Genomic DNA, 26,489 nt, shown 5'->3' on the forward strand with positions numbered 1-26,489 from the left:
TTCAGGCTGGAGTGCAGTGCCACAATCTCAAGCTCACTGCAACCTCCACCTCCTTGGTTCAAGCGATTCTCCTGCCTCAGCTTCCCGAGTAGCTGGGATTACAGGCACCTGCCACCACGCCCAGCTAATTTTCGTATTTTTGGTAGAGACGGAGTTTCACCATGTTGGCCAGGCTGGTCTCCAACTCCTGACCTCAGGTGATCCGCCCACCTCAGCCTCCCAAAGTGCTGGGATTACAGGCATGAGCCCCCACACCAGGCCAGGTAATATTTTTTCTTTTTTTGTTAAAGACAAGGTCTCACCCTGTTCCCCAGGCTGCTGTGTTGTGACCATAGCACTGTAACCTCGAACTCCTGGGATCAAGCAATTCTCCTGCCTTAAGGTCCCAAGTAATTGGGACTACAGGCACACAAAAACTACCCCCTGCTAATTTAAAAAAACTTTTTTTTTTTCCCTAGAAACAAGGTCTCGCTATGTTGCCCACACTGGTCTCAAGCTCCTGGCCTCAAGAGATCTTCCCACCTCTGCCTCCCAAAGTGCTGAGTAGGCGTGAGCCACCACACCTGGCCGTTAAGGAGGTATTTTTTTAAGGAAGTCTCTCCTTTGTATCTTATATTATACTTATATTTTGTTTTTGTTTCCAGCTTTTAAGTTCAGGGGTACGTGTGCCCTGGTGGTTTACTGCACAGATCACCCTACCACCCATGTATTAAGCCCAGTATCCTCTAGCTAGTCTTCCTGATCCTCTCCCTCCTCCTGACTCCCGCCCTCTGAGCGACCCCAATGGGTATTGTTGCCCGTGTCCATGTGTTCTCATCATAAATACTTAGATTTTGTGCCTTAGCTTTTGACCTATCATTCCTATTACACAATAAACTTCTTAAGAGTTAAGACCAAGTCATAAATATCCTTGTAACTCTTCGCTGATTCTGTTATACTCCTTTGCACAGAGAATAGATTTGATTCATGTCTGTTGAATAAATAAATGTCTGCCACTTGCTATATTCCAACATTAACTTCTTACTTAAACATTAAGGTGGGGTACAGTGGCTCACATCTGTAAACCAGCACTTTGGGAGGTTGAGGCAGGAGAATAGCTTGAGCCTGAGAGTTTGAAGTTGCAGTGAGCCACGATTATGCCACTGTACTCCAGGCTGGGTCACAGAGTGAGGCCCTGTCTCTAAAAAATAAAAGAAATGAAACTCTAAATTACCTAAGTATGTAATTAGGTGTTGCTTAATGATATGGGTATGTTCTGAGAAATGCGTCATTAGGTGATTCTCTCATGTGAACATCACAGAATGTACTTACACAAACCTAGATGGTATCGTCCACTACACATGTAGGCTACAGTATAGCCTATTGCTCCTAGACTACAAACCAGTATAGCATATGACTGTCCTGAATACTGTAGGCAATTGCAACACAATGCTAAGTATTTTTGTATCTAAACATATTTAAGCACAGAAAAGGTACAGTATACTCTAGCTCTTTTCTGATTAAAAGAAAAACCAAAAAAAAAATTTAATAATAAAGAAAAGATACAGTAAAATCACGGTATTACAATGTTATGGGATCATTGTTGTACATGTGGTCCATCACTGACTGAAATGTTACGTGGTACATAACTGTAATGCCTACCTGTTTTCCAGATAACACATAAAGTATTATTCAATTCACTTCATCGAGGTCTCAGTATTAATATACAATAGGACCTTGATTCATTAGGGTCAAATAAAAGGTTTTCTCTTTGTTCCCCTAAGTTGTCTTAAATACATACGATTTTCTGCTTCTATTTTCTTATAGAAAGCTACTTCCATAAAAATTCAGCTCCATAAAAATAATCTCAAAACTGACTTTAAATTTATTTAAAGAGGCACTAATTATAGAAGTTTTTCTTTAAGCCATACATTCAAACCACGTAACTAAGTTCCAGGGATTTTTACATTGCTCAGCTCAGAAACTGCTAAAATTAACAAAACCTACCTTAAATAAATAGTACAGAAAATATAATGTAGATTTAAACTGTACATAATATTTAAGAGGTCAGCTGACTTGAAGCTATCACCTCTCAGTAAGCATTTGTATATAACTCCAGTTTTCAAAGAATTCTAACATTTTTAAATATTGTAAGCGATATTTCTGAAGCCAAAAAACCACAAGCTGTTCATCATTTGTGGCAATTAAAAGGCAATTTATTATTTGTCAGCCATATGGGAAACGCTTCCCTCTACGGTGCATTTTAAGAGAACCAGGAATTTTTTATATAAATGTGACCCAGAAATTACCATAAGAGCAATCTAAACATTTTTAGTGGTTAACAATATTTAGAAGTATTAGGGGAAAAGGGATTCTATGACAATGACTGGAATTTGATATCCTTTCCTTTAATGTTTATACTTATATACAATATCCTTCTACAAAGGGTTGTAAGTATAAACCCACAATGCTGTGAGGTTAAGTAATATATATGAATGGGAAGAATGTACTATTTTAGGAGACTAGGAACACAGACTTGTACTCCAAGAAAGAGACAAGAGTAAAAGGAATTCACTTCGCCTCATGGAAGGAGAATCCAGAGTTCTCCCTTTCAAACACTGTACAGCAGTTCATGATTTCTAGGAGTTAACTCCTGCTGTCCTCTGACGTTCTCTCCTTTTTTGGATTAGTTGGTATGTAAAATGGTCAGCAAAAACAGGTACAAATGCTACTTCAGTATCTGACTTTAATGTCATGCTGAAGTTCCTGAGAGCACTGTGACTGTCCTGTTCTTAGAAATATTAATTGGTATGCGGAGTTAAGTCAGAAATAAAAAATTCAAGAACAATTTAGAAAAGGAGGAAGAAAACACAAGGAATTACCAACTCCCAGGTGAGGAGCAGGGAATTAAGCAATAGTATTTTTAAAGTACAGACACAAATTCCAGCGACCAGTTAACTCAGATAGGAAAGAAACTATCAACTAGTTTTAGAGGCTATAGAGCAAATCTCAGCATCAGACAGCATATCGATGGTTCATCATCTGATTCCAACAAACACGTTGGATTTTCATAGTGGAAACTGTATTATCCTATGAACCTCCTCACATGGTTTACTAACAATGTTTAGAACATTTCCTCCATCCTTCAAGTCCCAATTCAAATCTCACAGCCTCTGTGAAAATATCCCTGACCCCTAGTGAAATGTGTCATCTCTCTCTTTTTTGAACTACTAATCCACATTTCTTGTAAGGCACTTACCACTGTCAACTATGTATTTTATGTTACTGATGGACATCTTAGCTCCCTAGATAGTGAAAAGTCTCCTCAAATACAGCTCACACATCTAATTTATTTTTCTACTGCTCTTTATATTTACAGAGTGCTTTGTATGGAATAGCTCTTGAGTAGGTATACATTCAAAATATGTGTTGAACAAATCAATGAACAGATGAACTCATCAACCAATTAACAAGTACTTGAGGCCACTAGGAAACTAGTAGGAGCTGAGAATGAGAGGTCAAATAAGGCAGAGGCTTCCACAGTAAGAAGTTACATGTCTTCAATGACTTAAAAGTAGGTCAGTTTCCCTGGCTTATATTTTCACTTTCCATATTTCCCTTTTGAGCTACTTATTACAAATGCAATTTTTCAAAAACCCTGGTAGTTGTATAATTCTGTGTCCTATGCCCCCATTAGAACTATTATATCTTCAGGATCCAGCTCAGCACCCTCACACAGCAGATTCTCAACAAATACTTATTGAATAAATCTCGAAATAGTTTCATATAAAGTATTTACACAGCAAAAATTAAAAGGCCTAATAATTCTTTAAAATGTCCAGAACTGGGAACTTACAGAAATTAAATACAGATAAATGTCAACATTGGAAAATTGCAGTGATTTCATCTTTTGGTTTTCGAGTTTGCGATACCTCCTCTACAATTCAATTTTTTTTTAAGTCATTTGTTAAACTGACTTTGGAATAAAGTTTAAACTTTAACAAGAAATTCACCCTTAAGATCTCCTCCAAACTAGGAGCTCACATAATACACTTGCCAAACCTCAATGTTTTAAACATCCATTTTTCTTTAAAAAAAAAAAAAAAAAATTGATCAGTCACAAGCCCCGTGCTTGGTGCCACAGCTCTTCTTTTCTTTCTCATTGACTGTGTTATTTTATCTATGGAACAGGTTAGTAAAGCAGTAATTCCTGAAAATTTTACTGATATGTAAGGGCTATTAATTATCTGAAGTAATACCAGGTTTTAATTGGTGAAAACAACTAGACTCCTGAAGGCTGTTTCTTGGGTTACTACCTGCTAGGTAGCTACTATACATCACACTTCACATGTTATTAAAAAGTAGTTTTCTATTAACCTTAAAAACAAAACAACAAATAGAAAGAACAATTGTACATGTTTTTAATCAGCCAAAAATTGTTTAGACAACTCTCCAAATACTAATAGAAATCATGTTTTCCACAAAATGGTGGATAAATTTAAAACACAGTAGTATGGTGGTTAAGAGTCCAGACTTAAAGGAAAAAAAAAAAAAAAAGACTGTCTAAAGGAAAATCACAACATGTACAAAAATAGGGAAGACAGTATCGTGAATCCCACATACTCATCACAGGCAGCAATCAACTTGTACCCAACCTTGTTTCAGCTACACCCCACCCACTTTCCCACAACCCACTCTGGACTATTTTGAAGCAAATTCCAGACTTCATATAATTTCATTTGTAACTATTTCAATATATATAAGCACAAAGACTCTAAGTTACACACATCTGGAGTCAAATCCAGGCTCTCCCATCTACTAGCTGTAAGACCCTGGGCCACTGACTTCACTTCTTTGAGCCTGTCTTCTATTTGCTAAATGGGGATAGTAATGCCTGCTTCACAGGATTGCATTATGAGCAAAACGAGATAAAGTATCTAAAGAACTGACCCTAGTGCACACAAAAAGTAACTAATACACAGCAGCTGTGATTATTATTAACAAACTAGCCAAATAAGAGCTAATTCTATTTAAACTATGAGGTGTCCAAACAAACAAGCCTCTTCAGCAGCAATAATGGCATCCCTGTGCCACCCACATGTACGTATTATCAACACATCAAGACAGAATTCTCTTTTCTGATGAGTCTCACAAAGAAAATCACTGGTATCAATATCCAGATATTTTAAAGAGATGCTAACCTCTCTATTCTGAACTTGTAGAAAGAGAAACTAAAAATGATTTGTAATTCATTTGCCAAATATTCACCATCAGGAACTTAAGGGTAAAGAGGTCCAGAGAAAATCTCCATGGATAAAGGTGGTGGAGTGCTGTGAAGTTTCTTACCACCCTACATGGGTGCGGGAAGGAGGTGCTTTTCTATTACCTTAAACCAAGAGAAAGGAGGTTTTAAGAGAGGCCGTAAGAGAGTACAACCTGTTTGCCCTGGAAATTCTATCTGTAGAGTACAAAGACTGGTGTCTGACCCCATTAAGAAGCAGCATGAGGTGGCCGAGTGGAGGTAAGTGGCATGTCCTGCCACGGTGAAAGGGGTCCTCCTCCCTGCCGCTGGTCACCCACTGTGAGGCAGGTCCCAGCTGGGGAAGGGAAGATTTCCTTTTGGAATGAAGTTCAAAGTGGACATTTTAAGTGCCGAAATTAGACTGTTCTTGTGACTATAAACGGTAAAAGAACTTTTTTAAAATCTAACGTGATAGAAAAAAGTTATAGGATATATATTATAGGAAACATATATATGATAATGATATTTATAGGATATATAGTCCATCCAACAAGGAGGGAAAAAAAGAACCCACAGAATGAGCTCAAAGGGGGAAATGGAAGCAAAAATTAAGTTGATGTTTCCCTTCTATTCCATCCTACCCTTCTAATGAAAGTAAGGACTATCTTCTATACATTAATAAGATGTAGACAGTACCAACACTCACTAAATTATATAAATAATATATGCTCAGGTATTAAACTATGACTTGTCACTTCTAAAATGAATAGCTCTTCTGAATGGGCCAGGTGCAGTGGCTCATGCCTGTAATCCCAGCACTTTGGAAGGCCAAGGCAGGCAGATCACTTGAAGCCAGGAGTTCGAGACCAGCGTGGTCAACATGGCAAAACCCCCCTCTACTAAAAATACAAGTATTAGCCAAGACTGGTGGCACATGTCTGTAATCCGAGCTACCTAGGCTGAGGCATGAGAACTGATTGAACCTGGGAGGTAGAGGTTCCAGGAGCCAAGATTGCGCCCCTGCACTCCCAATCTGGGCAACTGAGCAAGATTCTGTCTCAAGAAGAAAAAAAAAGAGAATAACTCTCCTGATTATACGTTAGAAAAGCTGCTTTTACTTTTACTTTTATTTTTAATTGACTAACAGCAACTAAGTAATGCCTCCATGAAAAACTTTACCCATTCTTCCCAAAAGAATGGAACAAACAGGCAATAAAAATTGAAGAGACAGAGACAGAGAGGAAAAAAGGAGTCATGTGCCCCAAGATGACTGATCCAAGGAGAGCAAGTACATGTGCAAGGTCCTTTGTTAAGCACTAAAATAGTACTTAAGGGGCAAAGCAGGATTTCCTGCCCTTAAGGAGTTTGGATGAAACACAACAGCAAACTCCAGAGATAAACACAGTCTTCTGGAGGAGGGGAGGGAATGAGAAGAAATGCAAAACTGAAAAGAGCCAAAGGCCTAGTAAAGAATCCTGGTAAAGGCTACTGTGAAGTCAGATGAAGCCAATTCCTGGCTCTTTGAAAACTCATATCTTAGTCTATCAGTTATAATGAAATATTCTGTAGTTTCTGAAGCATTCCTACATTGGTTTTGGAAGCTCATTCCATTTAAGATCAATCCTTCTTTGGAGGCAGAGTTATTCATTACTTTCAACTATGGAACACTATACTGACCTTTATAATAAAAAGTGTGAACACTGTGACTGCATTTTGAATTATAAGTAGGCACAAATTCATTCTTGGAAAATACTAAATGCCAAACTACAGCTGCCTCTATTTAAATTATGGGTGTTCAAACAAATGAGCCTCTTCAGCGGCAATAATGGCATCCCTATGCCATCCACCTGTACAAACACAGGTGACAATTCTCATCCAGAGCATGTCATCTCCACAGCTTCTAGCATAAATTCTAGACAACCAGCCCTCAGTCTTAGCACTAACTAGCCACAACCCAAATTAGTCACAGAACACAGGGTACATGGTACCTCGAGGGTTCAGGTTCATTTTTAGCAGAGAGGACTCCAGTGTGTTACATCAAGTTTTATGTTGCTATCATAACACAGCTGATAAAACTATTTCTTGTCAGAGTGATCATGAATAAAAGTTAAGTCTCAATTTGAACTCTGACCTACTAAAATGATTTCGGTAACTGATTCCTATGTTAAGTCAAGGCAATCAAATTTATTTTTGGTGATGGAATCACAGAACTGATTACTTTTCCAATAAAAATCAAGAGAACTAGATTACTTCCCAGAATAAAAAGTAACAAGTAGTAGTTTGTGTATGTGAGAGTGACAGTGAGAGTGTGAGTGTGTGTGCAAACAGGCACATGGAGATTTTGCCAATTCTCCATCTGGAAGCCATGATATAACAGGATAATCGCAAACTGCATTCTCACTGTTTAAGTCCATGAATAATGCCCAGATAATCTAGCATGACTTAAAAAAGAAATGAATTGTGACGTGTAACTGAAGCTCACACAATCAGTCATTTATAGTAGACTGATTTTCCAAGGTACTTTTAGCAATTCAAAAAATATCTTGGATGGAAGGCAGGAAGAAATAACACATAGAAAAAAAGCAGTTTGTTTCCCACTGTTAAGTTAAAGAAGATAGATTCCTCAATGATAGCTCTTTTATCCTATAATCAACAGTCCTTCAAAATAAAATACAGCTAGTCTAAACCAACTAGATGAATAAAAAGGCATCTTTCATCTAACCATGATTCATATTTACAATTATTGTCTATTTTAAAAGAATCTACTTCAAACATGACTTTCCTCCCCCATCCCTGCCACCAGGGCAAGAAAACTAGAGGTTACACAGAAGGCAAAGTACACCTCGAGGTGGGATGAAACATTCGAGATGTGATTCTCTTCTTTAGGCCAGTGAAGTCATCTGGATGTAGAGGGAAGAAATTCCTTTCTTTCCCCTTCTTATTCTGAAGTCTGAAAACCAAGCTCCAAGAAACACTTTTATCTAAGGGCAAAGGAATGATGGGTTTCCCCAGGTGGAGAATATAAGAAATGACCATAAAGTACTAAAAGTGACTTTTAAATAAATGTGCCAGAACTAATACATACAAATGAATGCTGCCCCCTTCAAAGTTATTATCTTGGAAATTATATACTTATTCTAATGATGGTATCATGGGCACTTTGGAATTTGTTTCAGAGCCCAGAATGTTCCACAGTTCTAAAGCTAGCAAGTGTTTGTTTTTTCAGATTGAATTTAGCAAGTCAAAAGTGCTCTAAGTAGCTGTGCTTTTTGTTGGAAAACCTTTCTTGACATGCCAAATCTAGGTTACATGTCCTCTCCTAAATGATCCCTGGACCTCTCCCAGCAGAGTACTTTTCATTCTCTCTTTGGAATCGCTTACTTATTCATCATCTGTCTCTCTGACAAAACTGTAAACTTCAACAGAGCAGGGAACTTTTCTATTTTCTTTATTATTAGACCCCCAGTCCCACCATAGAGTCTAGAAGATTATAGGCAGCCAAAAAATAATGAATGATGCAAGCTATTGTAATGTAAAATGGTTTGCAACACTATCTGTGCCTCCTCTATTTACCTTCCCTGCTCCTCTGGGAAAAGAGTTTTTATTATGCCTCTATGCAATTACATATCTACATATATCTTTTACACAGGAATTTTATACTTTCAAAGTGGTTGGATTTTCATTACTTATTTATATACAAAACAAGCAAAAATCATGATTATATCTTCACAGACTAAAAACTTACAACTTTTTCCCTCCCAAATTTGCAAGCAGAGTAATATCTTACCTAGTTGCAATATCTTTATAGTGTCCCTGTAGGCCTTTATCACCAGCTTGAAATGGCGATAGAGTGGGTAACACAACACCCTTCTTCCGAAAGACACCAGGATATCATGAACATTAGTCCAAGTCTGTGAAGTGTCATTTTAATAAGCAGTCATTTCCATAACATGTTACACAAACAAAGCACACAATGAAATAGGAAGCTTTTCTCATTTAAAAGCTGTAAGTTTGGATCATCGTGAAGCCAAGTAGAAGAGAAACATAAAACCATGAATTAAGATTATTTTTGTATACCTTACAATAGGACATTGAATCTTAGTCTTTGTAATTTCTCACACTGTCAATACATCACAAATGTCGCAAGAAAGTTTTTTAAAGTCCTAAAGATTACAAATAGGAATCCAAAACACATGGCATTAACAAAATACAGATGCACATAAAGAACATTTTAAAATAATTTATATTTCTTTTTTTGTCTTCTAGGGCCATTCAAGATGGCACAGATAAAAAATGCAGAACTCGCCAGGTGCAGTGGTTCATGTTTGTAATCCCAGCACTTTGGGAGGCCGAGGTGAAAGATCACCTGAGGTCAGGAGTTCGAGACCAGCCTGACCAACATGGAGGCTGAAGCAGAGAATCACCTGAACCTGAGAGGCAGAGGCTGCAGTGAGTCGAGATCACACTACTGCACTCCGCCTTGGTGACAGAGTGAGACTCCATCACATACACACACACACACACAAATGTAGAACTCCTTAGTGAAGTATGTTCAGTCTCCCCCACCTTTTTTTTTTTTTTTTTGCATTGGACATGAATAATACAAGATATTTACTTGAGTAATTTGCTCTTGTTTATTGAACTAATTTCTAGAAAAAAAAAGGTGTTTTATCTTGAATGGTATCAAATTGATAACATTAGCAATTCAAAACTTACTAAAAATACTAGACAACAGAAATATTTCCACAAAATTGTTTCTTTGATAACATATAAAAAATGTAAACCACATGTAAAACTTAAAACCAAGGGAGAAAGATAATCTACATGTACATTAATCCTTAAAGCTATGAGAGATCTGATTAAGAACACTGAGTATTTGACATAAAGAGAATCATGAACTTAAAAAAAATTCTAGCAAAAAACTAATACTTAACAAAAGTTTAACATAGCTAATGTCCAACAATTTTATCAATAAAAATGTCACAATCAAATCATAAACAGGTGAATTTTCATGTAGATGTTTTGTTTTATAACTACACCACAAAATTATCTAGTCACCAACTACTTTCAACATATTAATAAACGCTATCACAGAAACTCATTCCTCAATTATATGCCGATCATGGCAACACGGGGAACTCCGACGAAACCTAGAGAGCAGCACTTTTCGTCTTCAATATGCATATAAACCCCCTCGAGATCTTGCTGCAAATTCTAGTTCTGATTCAATGGGAGTGAAGTGGGACTGAAACTCTTTCTAATGAGCTCCCAGCTGAAGCTGCTTGTCAGGTTGTTGGTCCTTGGACCATTTTTGGAGTAGTAAGATTCTATAATGAAGTAAGTGTGTCAGTTCCTGTTTACATCTTACCTATTATTTCAACAAAGTGATGTCAATGAAACAGCCTTGATTTTTACAACTTAAAAAATACTGTTTGCTTTAATTGACAATACAATCATCAATTTTTTTTTCTTTTTTTTTGAGGCAAAGTCTCGCTCTATCACCCAGGCTAGAGTGCAGTGGCTCGATCTCCGCTCACTGCAACCTCCACCTCCTGGGTCCCAGTTATTCTCCTGCCTCAGCCTCTCAAGTAGCTGGGACTGCAGGCACCTACCACTACACCCAGTAATTTTTGTATTTTTTAGTAGAGACAGGTTTTCACCATATTGGCCAGACTGGTCTTGAACTCCTGACCTTGTGATCTGCCTACCTGGGCCTCCCAAAGTGCTGGGATTACAGGAGTGAGCCACCGCACCCGGACTAATCATCAATTATTTAAATTGATACTTTTTAAAAATTTCTGCTTCTAATTACTGTTTTGATGTACAAGTTTGTTCAAAATGTACAAATATAAAGATATTGTCCTTTGGTATTTTTGGTGAGACCTGCACAACTATTTTTCAGAAAACAGAGAGAAACACAATTACAACTATACTAAAAGAGTTATCAAATGTAACCAGACTACATTTGAATTATAGGACCTAGGATAAGTTATTTAAGCTACATGATCTAAGTTTCCTCACCTGTAAAACCTGCAATGCTTACCTCACAGACTTATTGAGAACAGGTGAAGTTTTTTTATATATATACACATATATTAAAAAATCATATAAAAAACATTATTTTATGTGTGTGTGTATGTGTGCATGCTTAGCACAGACTCTAATGGTCACTTATCACCTAGGTTTGCTTCCATCTTTAAGCTTTAAGTCCCAATAAATGCCAACTTACAAACACACCTCTCACTCTGCCCCACATTCTCCCCCAACAATCCATGTCTCCAGCCTCTCTCCAAAGTGTGTTTCCCTCCCCCAACTTCCAAAATACTCTACCTGGTTTCATTAACAGAACTGTATTTAAAAGACAGAAATCAAACTTGTACAATAGAGCTTTTACTATTAAAAATTCAAGGAATTGCTTTAATTACTCCAAATAAAGTAAAAACAACAAAAATAACTTTCTGAACAACAAACTCTAAACAACTGCAACTGGAAATCATACCTCAAACCAGCATAGTGTTGGACTCAGTTTCCTGATATTCCATGCAGATTCAACCTTCATTTGTTTTGGAGAAAAGAGTACCATCACATTAGAGGTAAAGTCATTTAAAAATAGACCAAACAAATCCATTTATTCAACCAGTGTCTGAGGATCACTGACATATGAGAACAAAGAAGTGTTCACAAATATAGAAAAATAATTGTTTTGCTGATGCACAGTCTATTAGAGGGAAGTTTCTGCCCACTTTCCTCGGGATTTTAGCCAATAAAACTTTTCTACTGCTAAGAGTAGCAGAACACAAGAGCAAATAAGCAGGGGCTTTGAAACTAAAAGTTAAGGCAAAGTAATGCCTGCTCAATTTCCATCCTTTTTGAAATAAGCTACATGCCTCCCAAACAATCCACAAATATTCTATCAAAGGAATCAAAGACAAAGTTGAAGTATTATCTGTGGCACTTAAGAAGCTGCTAGAAAATGTGACTTTTCAGAGAATGCTGGTGAGAATAAGTACATTCCAGAGAAGGTCTCAAGTTGTAAGACTTCATGATTTCAAATACACGAATACAAGAATAAAAAATGGTAAATTTTTTTCAAGTATACTTAAACACTCATGTTTTCAAGATTTAATATGAAGCATTTTTTTTTGTCAAGGAAAACATTTTCTCCAATTATAGTATCTTTAAAAGATGAGTGAAAACAAAAAGTATTTTCAGATAGATTATGCCCTTAACGCACTCAATAACAGTCACCTTAGAGTCAGACACAAACGTCAAGAGTCACCCTAGAAATTTTCAGTCATGACAACAAAACAATTGGTACATGGAAAATTCTAACTCTAATACTATGTTAGTGCTATGACGTTGAAAGAAAAAAGCAGGTTAAATAGTATATACATTAGAACCCAAAGTAAATACACACAATATAGACACACTTGCACACTGAAGTAAGACTGGAAAGAGATATGTCGCCATGTAACAGCAGTTATTTCTGATGACTAAAATTACAGGAAATCTTAATTATTTTCTTCGTGTGTATATTTTCCTTTACAATGTGAATTATCTGCGTAATTCAAAAAAGGAAAGCATATGCTCAGATCAAAAATAACCTTTTGAGCAAGGACGATTATAAACAGCTGCATGGCCACACTAACAAAAACCTGTTTTTTGGTTTCCAGCCTTTTAAAATATAGTCGGTGGTATAGGTGACAAGGATGTTTAGCTCTTCATTTACAAAATCAAATATGGTTTAAGAAGAGATACAAAAGAAGTCTTATTTTTTAAAACATGGTTTAAGAATTTACAAAACGATTTACTTTTATAATATGATCCCTTTAAATAGCAAAAAAAGATATAATTCAGGTTTTAAAAACACTGCTTTACATAAAAATTTTCAGAAGTACACATACTCTATGAAATGAGGACACTTGCAGGTAAATACTAAGATTTATTTTGTAAAATGCCATATTTTGCATCTGTTGACTTCTGGCTGAGAGAAAGAATATAACTGGCTATGGTAGTTTACCCCCTTGCCAATGTGAAATGTCATGTGACAGAGCACTCCTCTGGCCTAAAAGAGATGACAGCTCAGGGTGGCCTTCCTCTCTACTCTCACCTTTACTCCCTTAAACTTCCCTACTCTGCTATTTTGCAGAGACTAATGCCAAGAGAAAAGTAAAAAAGACCAACTAAGCAACGTATGCTTGCATGTGGGTACCCACCACCACCACAACTCTGCGGGGGGCATCCCCTAAATAACTAATCACGACTGGTTCTACTCTAGACAAGAGACTGATGCTTTCATGCAGTTTACTCATCAGCAAAGTAATCTATGGCAACATGCACACACACGTGCACTTACGTTCTTCTCTCCTTCAGTGACACGGGTTTCATAGCAATATGCCAGAAGGATATCAATCAAACTGTAGTACACCTGACGACAGGCTCTCTTGTCCAACAGATAAGATTTATTGACAAATTTTCTTAGCTGATATTTCTCTTCTTCAGAAAAAGACACTAGAAGAAAATGCATTTAAAAATTAGATATTTCATTCAGTTTTGTAAAACTCCCAAAGTGGAAGATTTGTCAAAATTAGAACTTTGATTCTAGAAACTGAAATAAAAGTTATTTCTACTCAACTCTGGATATATAAATAACTTCTTAAGTAGACTTTACAGTTTCAGTAAGAGCCATGAATCTGCTCAAATCCTAATAGGGCTGAATAAAGACGACTTTTCTAAATAACATCTATTCCTTAATTCCTGACCCTCCTTTTTTGCTACACTGTTCTGTATTTAAGGCATCTGAATGCCAGTTACTGACTTTAAAACTAAGATAATACATTTTGACAACAGAAAGTGCTAAATAAAGCACTCTGAAAATATTCATTATCCATTTTGAAAGTTTTATACCAAGAAACAGGAATATTCCCAGATATTAATCAATGTTAAGGGTATAGTATTTTCTCATAGTGTTTATCTATATAAATTACGTTTTACATATGACCACATCACATTCATTAGACTTGTGGAAAGAGACTGTTTACAACACAGTTCCTTTTTCCTTTTCTTCTTTTGCTTGTCACCCTCTCTCCATCTGAATATTTGTCAACAGCCTCTCACACACTAAAAAATCTAGTATATATCATTCGTTTTCTCTACAGACATGTAATCATATACAGACACACAAGCATACATACTAGGGAGTTCCATCTGAATATTTGTCAACAGCCTCTCACACACTAAAAAATCTAGTATATATCGCTTTCTCTACAGACATGTAATCATATACAGACACACAAGCATACATACTAGGGAGTTTATACTTCCTATAACCTCCCTTTACCCAAAGAACTAGGTCATTTTTCTCCATCTAGGCCTTCTCACTCAACAAAGTTGACTTACCTCTGGCAGATCCCTAAAAGTCAACTGGTGTGTAGCTAATTTTTGTAAAGGAGTATAATATTCCAAAATGTATCATGCTCTATCCAACCACTCCCCCTACTGATGGGCATTCACTTTGCTCCTAGTTTTCTACCACTGCTAATAATGCTGCAATAAATATCCTTATCCTATGTCTTTGGATATTAGAGGCTTTATTTCCATAAAGTAGACTCTCGAGACTGGATTGACTGGTTTAAAAATGTATCTGTTTTAGAAAGATGCTTTAAAGGCTACAGTAACTCACCTTTCTCACAGTCATGGATACAAGTTCCACTTCCTACACATACCTCCCACCTCCCCCAGCAAGAAACGTAATAGCTTTTTTATAATCATTTCCAGATTGATAAATTGAACATGGTAAGCAGAATTCTAAGATGACCTCCAATGACTCCTATCACTATGTGAGGATGGAGCTTATGACTTGCTTCTGTCCAACAGAATATGGCCAAGGCAATGGGACAGTCATTCCCATGATTACATTCCATTATTAGCAGACTGAAGCCAGGGACTCACCTGATAGTTTTGAAGAAGTAAGACGTCACATAATCAAGTGAGAGAGCCTGTGAGAAGGCTATGTGGAAGGAAGCTGTAGCGGCCTCTAAGATCTCAGAGTGGCCCCCAGCTAACAGCCAGCAACAAAGTAGGGGCCTTAGTTCTATATCTGCAAGGAACTAAATTCTGCCAACAACCATGTAAGATTGGAAGAAGACCTTGAGCTCCAGGAAAGAACGCAGCCTCCAACATCTATTTTAAAAAAAAAATAGGGGCTGGGTGCGGTGGCTCACGCCTGTAATCCCAGCACTTTGGGAGGCCGAGGCAGGTGGATCACGAGGTCAAGAGATTGAGACTATCCTGGTCAACATGGTAAAACCCCGTCTCTACTAAAAATACAAAAAATTAGCTGGGCATGGTGGCACGTGCCTGTAATCCCAGCTACTCAGGAGGCTGAGGCAGGAGAATTGCCTGAACCCAGGAGGCGGAGGTTGTGGTGAGTCAAGATCGCGTCATTGCACTCCAGCCTGGGTAACAAGAGTGAAACTCCGTCTCAAAAAAAATAAAAAATAAGAAGGACATCTCTGGCTACAGCCTTGCAAGACCCTAAGGCAGTGGATTCAGCAAAACCAGGCTCAACTTCTTAGTCACAGAAACTGAGATCATGAACGTACATTGTATGAAGCTTGTGGTAATTTGTTACACAGCAAGAAAAAACTAAAACGATGACTTATCATTGTTATTCACTTAGTATGTCTCCAACTGCTCAACTTTAAGCACTAGTTCATCAGTTTGTAGGCAATCTGGATTTGCACTCTTATGAGTGACCCATTCGAATGTGTTTTGTCCAGTTTTTTCTATCGGTTGGCTTGTCTTGTCAAATTAAGAACCCTGTATATTATAAAATGCAATCATCTTTCTAAAGCTGCCATATTACTACTGACTTTCTTTATGGTACCTTTTGCCATATGGTAAAAATGTCAAATATGTCCTTTTTTTTTAAGACAGACTCTGGATTTATAGCTTTAGTTAAGGTTTCCACAATACTTGAATTGTATATGAAGTCTCTTTACTATCCACTAAGTGGAGGTACAGCATCATAAAGGTCACCATCCTGGTCTTCACACTGAGTATGCGGAGGAAAAGGAGGAAGAGGAAGGGTTGGTCTTGCTATCTCAGGGGTGGCAGAGGCAAAAGAAAATCCCCATATAAGCAGACCCATGCATTTCAAACACGTTTTGTTCAAGGGTCAACTGTATTTAATTTAAAACTTACTAGACTTAATTAATAAGACAGATAAACTGAGTGTTGATTGCCTCATTGGAGGACACATCTGAAGATTCCTTAATTTAAATAAAAGCTCTCAGTTCACTTAAAGCAATTTGATTTAAGGAAATAGCATGAAGGAACATACTCAATGCATGAAGAAAGCATACCTGACAAAAATATTTTAAGACTCCTTGTATTTAGCAAGAAGGTTTGAGACAGTATTCCCTTAGGTATGGTCTTTGAGATGTTCATTAATTTAGCTAATGGGAAAATGCCAGGTGTTCATGATATCTGACTAGAGAAAAGTCTTTATATCCTAGTTGACTAATAAAGATCCCTGCTTCCACATAATTCTCAATCACAATATAAGCATACCCAGAAACTATTTAGTAACATGTCAACTCTCTACACATTCATGCCTTCGTTTTTATGTAATCATACCTATAGATGTTTAACCATTTGTAAAAGTTGACCTGGGCACTGCAGGTTCTGATGCTACATTACCCACATGTAAGTGTTTCTACATTAGCCATTTTAAGTAACTGTGCATAAGAAAAACCTACTTGAATCATTCTTCTGAATTCATGGATACTAGATACTGCCAGACTTTCCCCTAAAATACTTCTACCTTTTTCTGAGCATTTGTAAGTTCCATTGTAGCCTACTTCATTAATAATACACAAATGCACTTAAATTCTGAAATTTAAGCAAAGAAATCAGAGATGATAAATAACAGTAACAACAAACCAGGAAATCACTAGAGAAACCAAAAGTCTGGGCTCCCTGAGGCCTTTTTTATTAGAGCTGTAAATCATATCACTCAAAGGGGAACTTGGGGGAAGTTTGCACACAATCAAGCCTAACCTAGCAGCAGTACTGGAAATAACTACAGATGCAGTGCCAACAATGCTTGGATGATTGCCACCATGAGTAACATTTGTCAAGCATTTGTATGACTTAGCTACGCTACAAAGCAGCTTTGCTATACAGTTCACAAGATTTCAGTTAATTATACTTTTAAAAATTATCTCCAGTGAAACAAAAGTCAGTCGAAATCTCAATACATTTGAGGAGGAATCTGGTGCCCTAACATTGAAGCAAATGGTTGAGGACCACCTCCCAACATCAAAAACCCCACCAATATGTCTGAAGGCTGCAAAGGGATTCTCATCAAAATGGAAAGATGTCTACAAGGTAGTCACTTTTTCTCCCAAATATTTTCTAATTTTGTTACTTTTAAATCCTCCCTTCCTCTCTAAATCCCCTCCCAAACATCCCTCTTATCTGGGTCAACAATTAAATCACACAGGATCCTGATGCTCTCCGAGTAATGCACATCTGTCTATTACATTGTACATTTACTGGAACCAGATCAAGGGAACCAGAAAAAAACGTGCTGCATTCAAACCTTCACCCTAAATGAGTAGCCCTACAGTGCTACAACTTTCAAAGCTGACACTGACAGTTATCTCTACAAACACTGAAGGGCTCACTGGTGCCAAACAGGATGTCCCTGCTAGGAAGTTCATTGACTATAAATGTTATGTGGTGTCATAACAAGTAATAACGTGCCAAGACTCTGGAGCTCCAGATTAACCACTGACAGACAACATGGGAAATGCGGTAAGTTCATCCTCATGAAACCAGAGCTCAGGGGAAGCACAGCGTTTAACACTTACATTTACAAGCCTTTGGGGAGGAAAATCTGGATCACTACAAAGCTGGAGAAAAGTCTCCCTGTTGTAATTCAGGGCTGTGATGAAATTGACAAGAATTACAACCAAGGGAGAAAGAGAGAGAGCAAAGTTCACCACCTAAGGCTTATCTGGAATTCAAAGCAATCTAGGTTAATATTTTATGATGCAGAATGAATCAAAGGTACACCCCTCAGCTGCACTATTACATCTGCCTGGTGATATCTGATGAGGAGGTATTAAACAGACAGCAGATCACTGCTATGACACAAAGAGGAAGAGGGCCAGAGAGGTAAAGAACAAAAAGGAAAAGTAGGAGAAAAGGTACAGCGGTGTGCACCATGGGTAAGCAGAAAACTGAAGTTTATTTTTTGGTCTACTTCTTTTCCCCCATATTTTATCCTGGCTCAACACACTTTTAATTTATTCCTTTAATTCTGAGTGTCTCAAATAACTGAACCAGAATTTTTTAAATGAGAGAGAAATCTTGTTTACAAAGAAGTTTCCCTAAAAACTTTCTAAATGTATAAAAAATGTCATTTCACTGAGAAACCATACAACTCCTGGCTCTCCTGTGACTGATTTTACTCTACAATAATAATTTCTAACACTTACAAGATGTTAAATACTTCGTTTCATTCAATCTCAGGACAACTCTGAGGTAGGTACAGGATTTCCACAGTAACCGCAAGTTGCAACATCATATATCGCAAGCATGTGGTGGAATAAGAAGTCCAACCCCAAGCCTACATTTAATTTATATCTTATACTTGGTATTATTAGAAGAGACACTCTGTTCAACACAAAGCTCAAGTTCTTCTACCTTAGGTCACATGTGCTTGCTATTTTTAAAGGTGATTTTTAGAATGAATCACCATAATGGCTTTGCAGACTATGACTGTTCCTGATGCACCAGCCTGGCTATAAGCCATGGGTCAGATGAAGGGTCAGGAGGGCAGGTGGTTAAAAGGACTGAGTGGCTTCATCTCCTGCTAAAATTACACAGAGAAGACTAACTCAAAGCATTGCTGACACAGAAAACCGGACTGAGAACAAGCTACAATTTATCAAAGTAGAGCAAGTGAGAATTTAAATCAAAGGGAATGCCTTCTCTTGATTTTTAGGGTAACTAGCTCACCCTGGTGGACAGAAAACTCAACTACACAACCATCAATTTTCTCCCACACCACCTCATTAAGATACTGTGCTAAAATTAGGGAAACTGACTCAGACCAATTGATATACTTGACGATTTAAGTTTGCTCAAACTTTATGACCAGATCTACCTAGCATATACAGTTAACTATCTAAAATGTGTTAGCAACTCTATACCTGAAAATTTGTCTAAAATGTGAGATGTCTCTGAAAGCTGCTTAAACTCAAATGTAAGTCAGGATTTGTTTGTTGAAAACAACTAATAAATCTATAGCAAGAGTCACTATAATGAGCTTCTGTTATGCAACAAAGTTAATCCTCTATTTTTTTTTTTCCAGAGGGAGTCTTGCTCTGTCACCAAGGCAGGAGTGCAGTGGCACAATTTTGGCTCACCACAACCTCTGCCTCGCGGGTTCCAGCGATTCTCCTGCCTCAGCCTCCCGAGTAGCTGAAACTACAGGCACATACCACCATGCTCGGCTAATTTTTTATTTTTAGTAGGAATAGGGTTTCTCCATGTTGGTCAGGCTTGTCTCGAACTCCCGACTGCAGGTGATCTGCCTGCCTCAGCATCCCAAAGTGCTACAATTACAAACGTGAGCCACCGTGCCTGGCAATATTTTTTTTAGTAGAGACAGGGTTTCATATTACAGTAGCAATTTTTTGATCTGGTAGAAATCACCTAAACTTTAATAAAACTTAACCATTAGGCTGGGCGCAGTGGCTCACGCCTGTAATCCCAGCACTTTGGGAGGCCGAGGCGAGTGGATCATGAGGTCAAGAGATCGAGACCATCCTGGCCAACACAGTGAAACCCTGTCTCTACTAAAATATAAAAATTAGCTGGGCGTGGTGGTGCACGTCTGTAGTCCCAGCTACTCGGGAGGCTAAGGCAGGAGAACTGCTTGAACCCGGGAGGTTGCAGTGAGCTGAGATCATGCCACTGCACTCCAGCCTGGCACCTGGCAACAGAGCAAGATTCTGTCTCAAAAAAAAAAAAAAAAAAAAAAACTTAACCATTAAAACATTTATTATAATACTTATAGATATTCATTATCTTTATATAACAGGCACTATACCAGACACTGAAAAAATAGATAACAGGCTATTCCATTGCCATGCAGAAAATAAAAAAACTGTGTGATACAATAGAGACCCTGTAGCTACTTCAGAATGAGTGGTCAAAGAAGGCCACTATGTATATTATTTGCAATTGCAGAAAACAGGAAGTAAACCAAATGTCCATCAGTAGTAAACAGCCCAAATATCCATCAATTGCGATAAAAATATTCAACAGGATATTAGGTAGTCATGAAAAGCTTCAGGTAGATTTGTACATACTGATATGGAAGATGTGCAACACACACTACAAATTGAAAACGGGGTACGAACTGGGTATACATGAGTCTATGTGTAGAAATTTCTTAAAGCAACTATTTTAGATGTGGGAACATGTATTTTAAAAATATCCCCCAAATTGCTAATGGTGATTATTTTTGGGAAGAGGAATTTGGGGTGGGAAGAGTCTATATTCCATTTAATATTCTTCAGAATGCACATATATGTATGTATTCCCTTCATTTAAACGTTGAAATTTAATTTTTAATATGTAAATAAAAGCCAAATCAGTGTGACAGAAAATATGGGTGCTCTCTTCTTGATCTGTCTGCAAATGTTATACTTCTAATTTACAGTCTTAATGTATCAATGCTCCACTTAGAGAAGGTGGTAATAACATGTCCATCTAGGTCTTTTCCCACCATTACTAACACTCAAATGTCTTTACCAAAGAAGAATATTCATACCTCTTAAGCAGGTTATTGAGAAACTACAAATGTCCTGTGTGATAATATCCCTAAACTTAGGTTGTAAAAAATAAATAACTGTAAAAGAACTCCAATGATTCTAAAGGAAAATATACTTCAAAAGAATTTTCCAACACAAATAAGCCTAATTATTTGGTGGCATTTTCCAGTCAATGGCAAAGATGTCATTTCCAAAATTAGCAATTCAAACTCGTATTTTCACATTATAAGGCAATCACAATTACATGCTTAATAATATGGAAGGCAAGTAAAGTTTGGTACAACATGAGATTTTAAAATGAAACAAATTAGCTGAATTTGGTTTTCTTACCTAATGCAGCATGATTTTCTTGCTCCTGACTCTTTTCCACAAAGGCCGTCATTTTTGAATATATGTCAGTCCACCAAGGATTATACTGCAAAATCTGTTCAACTGCCTCGTCTTCAAAAAAGTCAGCTCTAGGAAAAATATTGAAAGAACTGGTTATATAGGATTTCACTGGCTTTCACTTTTTAAAATTTTATCTTAACTCATTATTTGTACTAGAATTACAGATTTTTTAATTCAAAGTACATTTCAAGGAAAGAATGAACACTATATTTACTTTCTGTTACTAACCACAAACATAAGTTACTTTCCGTAAAACAAAACTAAGTATCTGACTAAAGGGATATGTAACATTTCTGATCTCTTTTTTTTGTTTTTAACTTTTTTTAAAAGAGATGGGTCTCACTCCATCATCCAGGCTAGAGTACAGTAGCATGATCATAGCTCACTGCAGCCTCAACCTCCAGGAGTCAAGTAATCCTCCTGTCTCAGCCTCTCAAGTAGGTATGACTACAGGCACATGCTACTGTGCCTGGCTAATTTCTATTTTTTTTTTCTTTCATTGTTTATTTCATTTATTCATTTATTTTTTAATTGTATTTTAGGTTTTGGGGTACATGTGAAGAACATGCAAGACTGCTGCATAGGTACACACATGGCAGTGTGATTTGCTGCCTTCCTCCGCTTCACCTATATCTGGCATTTCTCCCCATGCCATCTCTCTCCAACTCCCCACCCCCCACTGTCCCCTCCCCTATTTCCCCCCAACAGACCCCAGTGTGTAGTGCTCCCCTCCTTGTGTCCATGTGTTCTCATTGTTCAACACCCGCCTATGAGTGAGAACATGTGGTGTTTGATTTTCTGTTCTTGTGTCAGTTCGCTGAGAATGATGGTTTCCAGGTTCATCCATGTGGTCTTGTCCCTTGCCCAGACAAGTCTTAAACTCTTGGCCTCAAGCAATCCTCCCACCTCAGGCTCCCAAAGTGTGGTGGGATTACAGGCTTGAGCCACTGTATCCAACCTTTGATCTCTTTAAATAGAAGGTACACAGAAGACCAGTCCTACACTAAAGTCCCATCCCATATTCGACAATGTGAAATGAAGCAAATCTGAAGACACACGGGAAATCTAGCACTTGTGCTAGGTATGCAAGTACCACAGACTTTAGTAAAATTTCAGTGAAGGAAAAAATTTTTGAACTCTACCAGCAAAGAAAAACAAGCAAATGAGTAGGAAATTCAGGATACTGCATCTCCTCAAAGAGGCTAACAGAGGACACACACACACACACACACACACACACACACACACACAATTTTTGGCATGTGCACTCACATTTTCTACCAAGATACAATCTATTTTATTAAGCTATACTAATTTTAACAGTTCCTTAAACTACTGAAGAAGATAAAAGCAACATGTGTAGAGAACAGAAAGCTAATTTTTCTGTACTCTACACTCCCTGTTTTAACTGGAAAAGTAACAGCTATATTCAAAATATATCTCTCACTCTTGGAGGACACTTACTCAGAAATGATTCTATCTTGCATTCAAAGTCGGAAATTGGTATTCTTGGGAAAAGTATAACAAAGTATAACTCATGGAGAAAATTTCACTTATATTTTAGTTAACTAGAAACTCAAGGAATTAGTTGTTTTGATACATTGAATTTTCTAACTGACAGTTTTACAACCTTAGACACAGTCTTCCCTTTCAACTGAGATACTGAAATCATTTAAAAATTTAGAAAATCACAGACAACTTACTGAGTTCTCTGTATGTTCCAGGCACTGCATTACAAGTTTTGCATCCATTATTTCCTTAAATCCTTACACCATCACTATGGGCAGGGGGTACTATTAATACCCTCATTTTACATAGGTAGAAACTGAGGCTCAGCAAAGTTTTGTACCTTGGCTAAGTTCAGAGAACAAGTAAAAAGCATAGCTAGAATGTGGACCTACTTAATTCCTACTTCAGACTCCAAGCTCTTAACCAACAAAAATATTTCATTTTTATATATGAGGAAATAAAGTACATTTTAGACAAAACTGAACAGCCAATATCTTGAAATGGGAATTCTCAATAGCAATTTCTGACAGGTGCACAGACATATGAGACTAGGACGAAACAGCTGCTTCATAAACTAATCTTGTTAAGTCGATTTTCTTATCAGCTATCTCTTTATCCTTAAAGTGAAGAAACTCTTTTGAACTGAGGTTCCCATATAAATTCATCCACAAATCAGAATGTGAGCTTTTTTCTAGGAAATAAATTTCAAAAGGATAAACAATAACAATAAATGGCTAAAATGCTAAATAAGTCATTCATTTGACAAAAAGTACTGACATTGTGCCATGTTCCATGTCAGACACTGGGGTTCCATTGCTGACAAGACACAGACAGTCCTGGCCTTCACACAACTTCCAATCCCATGGGAGAGTCAAGCAATTACAATTCAGCAAATTGCTATGACATAACAGTACAGGATTCTAGGGCAAAATAAATTAGAATGACATGCAAGGACCCTGGAGGAAATAATATCTAAACCAATGGCTGAATGATAATGAACAGTTAGCCAGATTCAGACGGCTGGAAGAGAGTATTCTGTGCAAAAAACTGGTTGACAAAGGCTAGAAAACAAGAAGGCACATTTAAGGAGGAAAAAAAAGTTGAAAGAAGCTGAAAATAATATAGTGACAATCACCTTATAAGCCATGTTAAAAAAATTTCAGGGGCCAGGCGCGGTGGCTCACGCCTGTAATCCCAGCACTTTGGGAGGCTGAGGCGGGTGGATCACGAGGTCAAGAGATCGAGACCATCCAGGTCAACATGGTGAAACCCCATCTCTACTAAAAATACAAAAAATTAGCTGGGCATGGTGGCGCGTGCCTGTAATCCCAGCTACTCAGGAGGCTGAGGCAGGAGAATTGCCTGAACCCAGGAAGCGGAGGTTGCGGTGAGCCGAGATCGCACCATTGCACTCCAGCCTGGGTAACAAGAGCAAAACTCCGTCTCAAAAAAAAAAAATTTTCAAAGGCTATCTCTACAAACCAAACACATAAAAGCTTTTACATAGGGGAATGACATTAGCATGGCTTACAAACATCACTCTTACTGCAGCCTAGAAAGTGATTTAAAGGGAGAAACCTGGAGAAGCAGAAATAATGGTGGCCAAGAATAGGAGAGCAGCAGTGGACATGGAGCAAAGTGGAATGGATTTGATCCATATGTAGATGATGGAATCCTCAGAAGGCAGGGGATGAGGAGCTCAAAGAGTGAAGGATGACACTGAAAATTCTGGGCTCCACAACTCAGTGGACAACAGTGTCCTTCGTCAAGACAGAGACAAAGGAGGGAAGCTAACAGACATGAGTGAGAAATAATGACTCCTACTTGGGACAGGCTGAATATGCCTTTTTTTTTAGGATTTACCAACAGACCTGTCCAACAGGTAGGTGGACATACAAGTCTGACGCTCAAGAGAGAGACATGGAAGTCTTAAGCATTTAAATCAGGAAGAGGACAAAATTGCCCAGGAAGAACTGGCACAGTGAGAGAAAATGGCCTTGGACACTGCAGCGCAGAGGACACTGAAGGCAAGAGTAGAGGAGACCATCTGAAAAGATGCTGTTTTCCTCCCCAAGGGGCCACAACAAAGGAAAAAAGGAAACTGGCTTAGTAAAATGGTACTTCTACCACCTCCATCCACCACCCCTCCAAAATGTTTGATTATTTTGAGCAAAATTTCACTAATACAGTCCTAGTAATCTCAACTGTGCTGGTTTATGCTTGACATTGTCCATGAATTAAGAGTTTCGAACAAGCGCAGATGGTGACTAATGTTTTACTGATTTTTAAGGTCACTGATTCAACAAGCATTCACTGAATGCCCTCTACATGCACCATGGGGAAGATGAAGATGAGGATCTGTAAAACTCACTTTCTGCCCTTAAGGACTCCACAATTTAATGAGAACCATGTATGTGAATACAGAACATTATAAAATAGCGTGGTGAAAACAAGATAAACTTTAACAGGGGAGCCCTGAGGTAGACTTCCTAAGCCAGTCTATAGGGCAGGTGCATGGGAGCAACAACTGAGCCTAGTCTAAAGAGATAAGCAACCACTATTCAGGCAATGTGGAGTCAGGAAAATAAATGGCAAAGGGATACCATGAGTAAAAGGAAATATATAAGAAGCAGTGTGGGCTGGGCACAGTGGCTCACGTCTCTAATCCCAACACTTTGGGAGGCCGAGGCAAGTGAATAACCTGAGGTCAGGATTTCGGGACCAGCTTGGCCAACACGGTGAAACCCTGTCTCTACTAAAAATACAAAAGTTAGAGCTGGATGCAGTGGCTCACGCCTGTAATCCCATCACTTTCGGAGGCCAAGGCGGGTGGATCACCTGAGGTCAGGAGTTCCAAGACTAGCCTGGCCAACATGGGGAAACCCCATCTCTACTAAAAATGCAAAAAAATTATCCGGGCATTGTGGCTGTCACCTGTAATCCCAGCTATTCAAAACGCTAAGGCAAGAGAATTGCTTAAACCTGGGAGTTAGAGGTTGCAGTGAGCCAAGACTGAGCCATTGCACTCCAGCCTGGGTGACAGAGCAGGACTCTGTCTCAAAAAAAAAAAAAAAAAAGTTAGTTGGGCACGGTGGTACATGCCTGTAATCTCAGCTACTTTGGAGGCTGAGGCGGGAGAATTGCTTGAACCCAGGAGGTGGAGGCTGCAGTGAGCCGAGATCGCACCACTGCACTCCAGCCTGGGTGACAGAGCAAGACTGTCTCAAAAAAAAAAAAAAAAAGAGAAAAGCAGTGTGATACAGGTGGGGAAATGCAAACATTCATTATCGCTGTGGTGTAAAACGTGAGTAAGGAGTGGCAAAGTGAAACTACAGAGGTAGGCAGGGTCCAAATCACAGAGAACTTGCAATGACACAAGGAGTGAGGTACTTTAAGCAGAAGAGCACCAAGGACAGGGTTAAGCCGATTTTCCTTTACAGTACGTAAGACATCATACTGATGGTTCATGGTAGATAGATCTGAAGAAGTCCAGACTAGAAGCAGAGATGCCGGTT

At 38.1% G+C, this 26,489-nt stretch overlaps 1 protein-coding gene across 2 annotated transcripts in view; it reads right to left on the reverse strand.

Annotated features, from left to right (window-relative positions):
- Window positions 1-26,489, reverse strand: part of SHQ1 (SHQ1, H/ACA ribonucleoprotein assembly factor) — a 104,381-nt gene that overhangs the window by 58,436 nt on the left and 19,456 nt on the right. For both annotated transcript variants that reach the window (XM_012474185.3, XM_064361913.1), the window contains exons 6-9: window positions 21,406-21,533; window positions 13,578-13,732; window positions 11,721-11,774; window positions 9,009-9,132 (exon numbers count right to left, since the gene is read on the reverse strand). In XM_012474185.3, the coding sequence (XP_012329608.2) occupies window positions 9,009-9,132; window positions 11,721-11,774; window positions 13,578-13,732; window positions 21,406-21,533 (461 nt within the window). The remainder of the gene's footprint in view (window positions 1-9,008; window positions 9,133-11,720; window positions 11,775-13,577; window positions 13,733-21,405; window positions 21,534-26,489) is intronic.

Source organism: Aotus nancymaae, unplaced genomic scaffold, assembly GCF_030222135.1.
Source record: "Aotus nancymaae isolate 86718 unplaced genomic scaffold, 86718_ANA_hifiasm-v0.15.2.pri h1tg000046l, whole genome shotgun sequence".
In the NCBI taxonomy this organism is placed as follows: Eukaryota; Metazoa; Chordata; class Mammalia; order Primates; family Aotidae; genus Aotus; species Aotus nancymaae.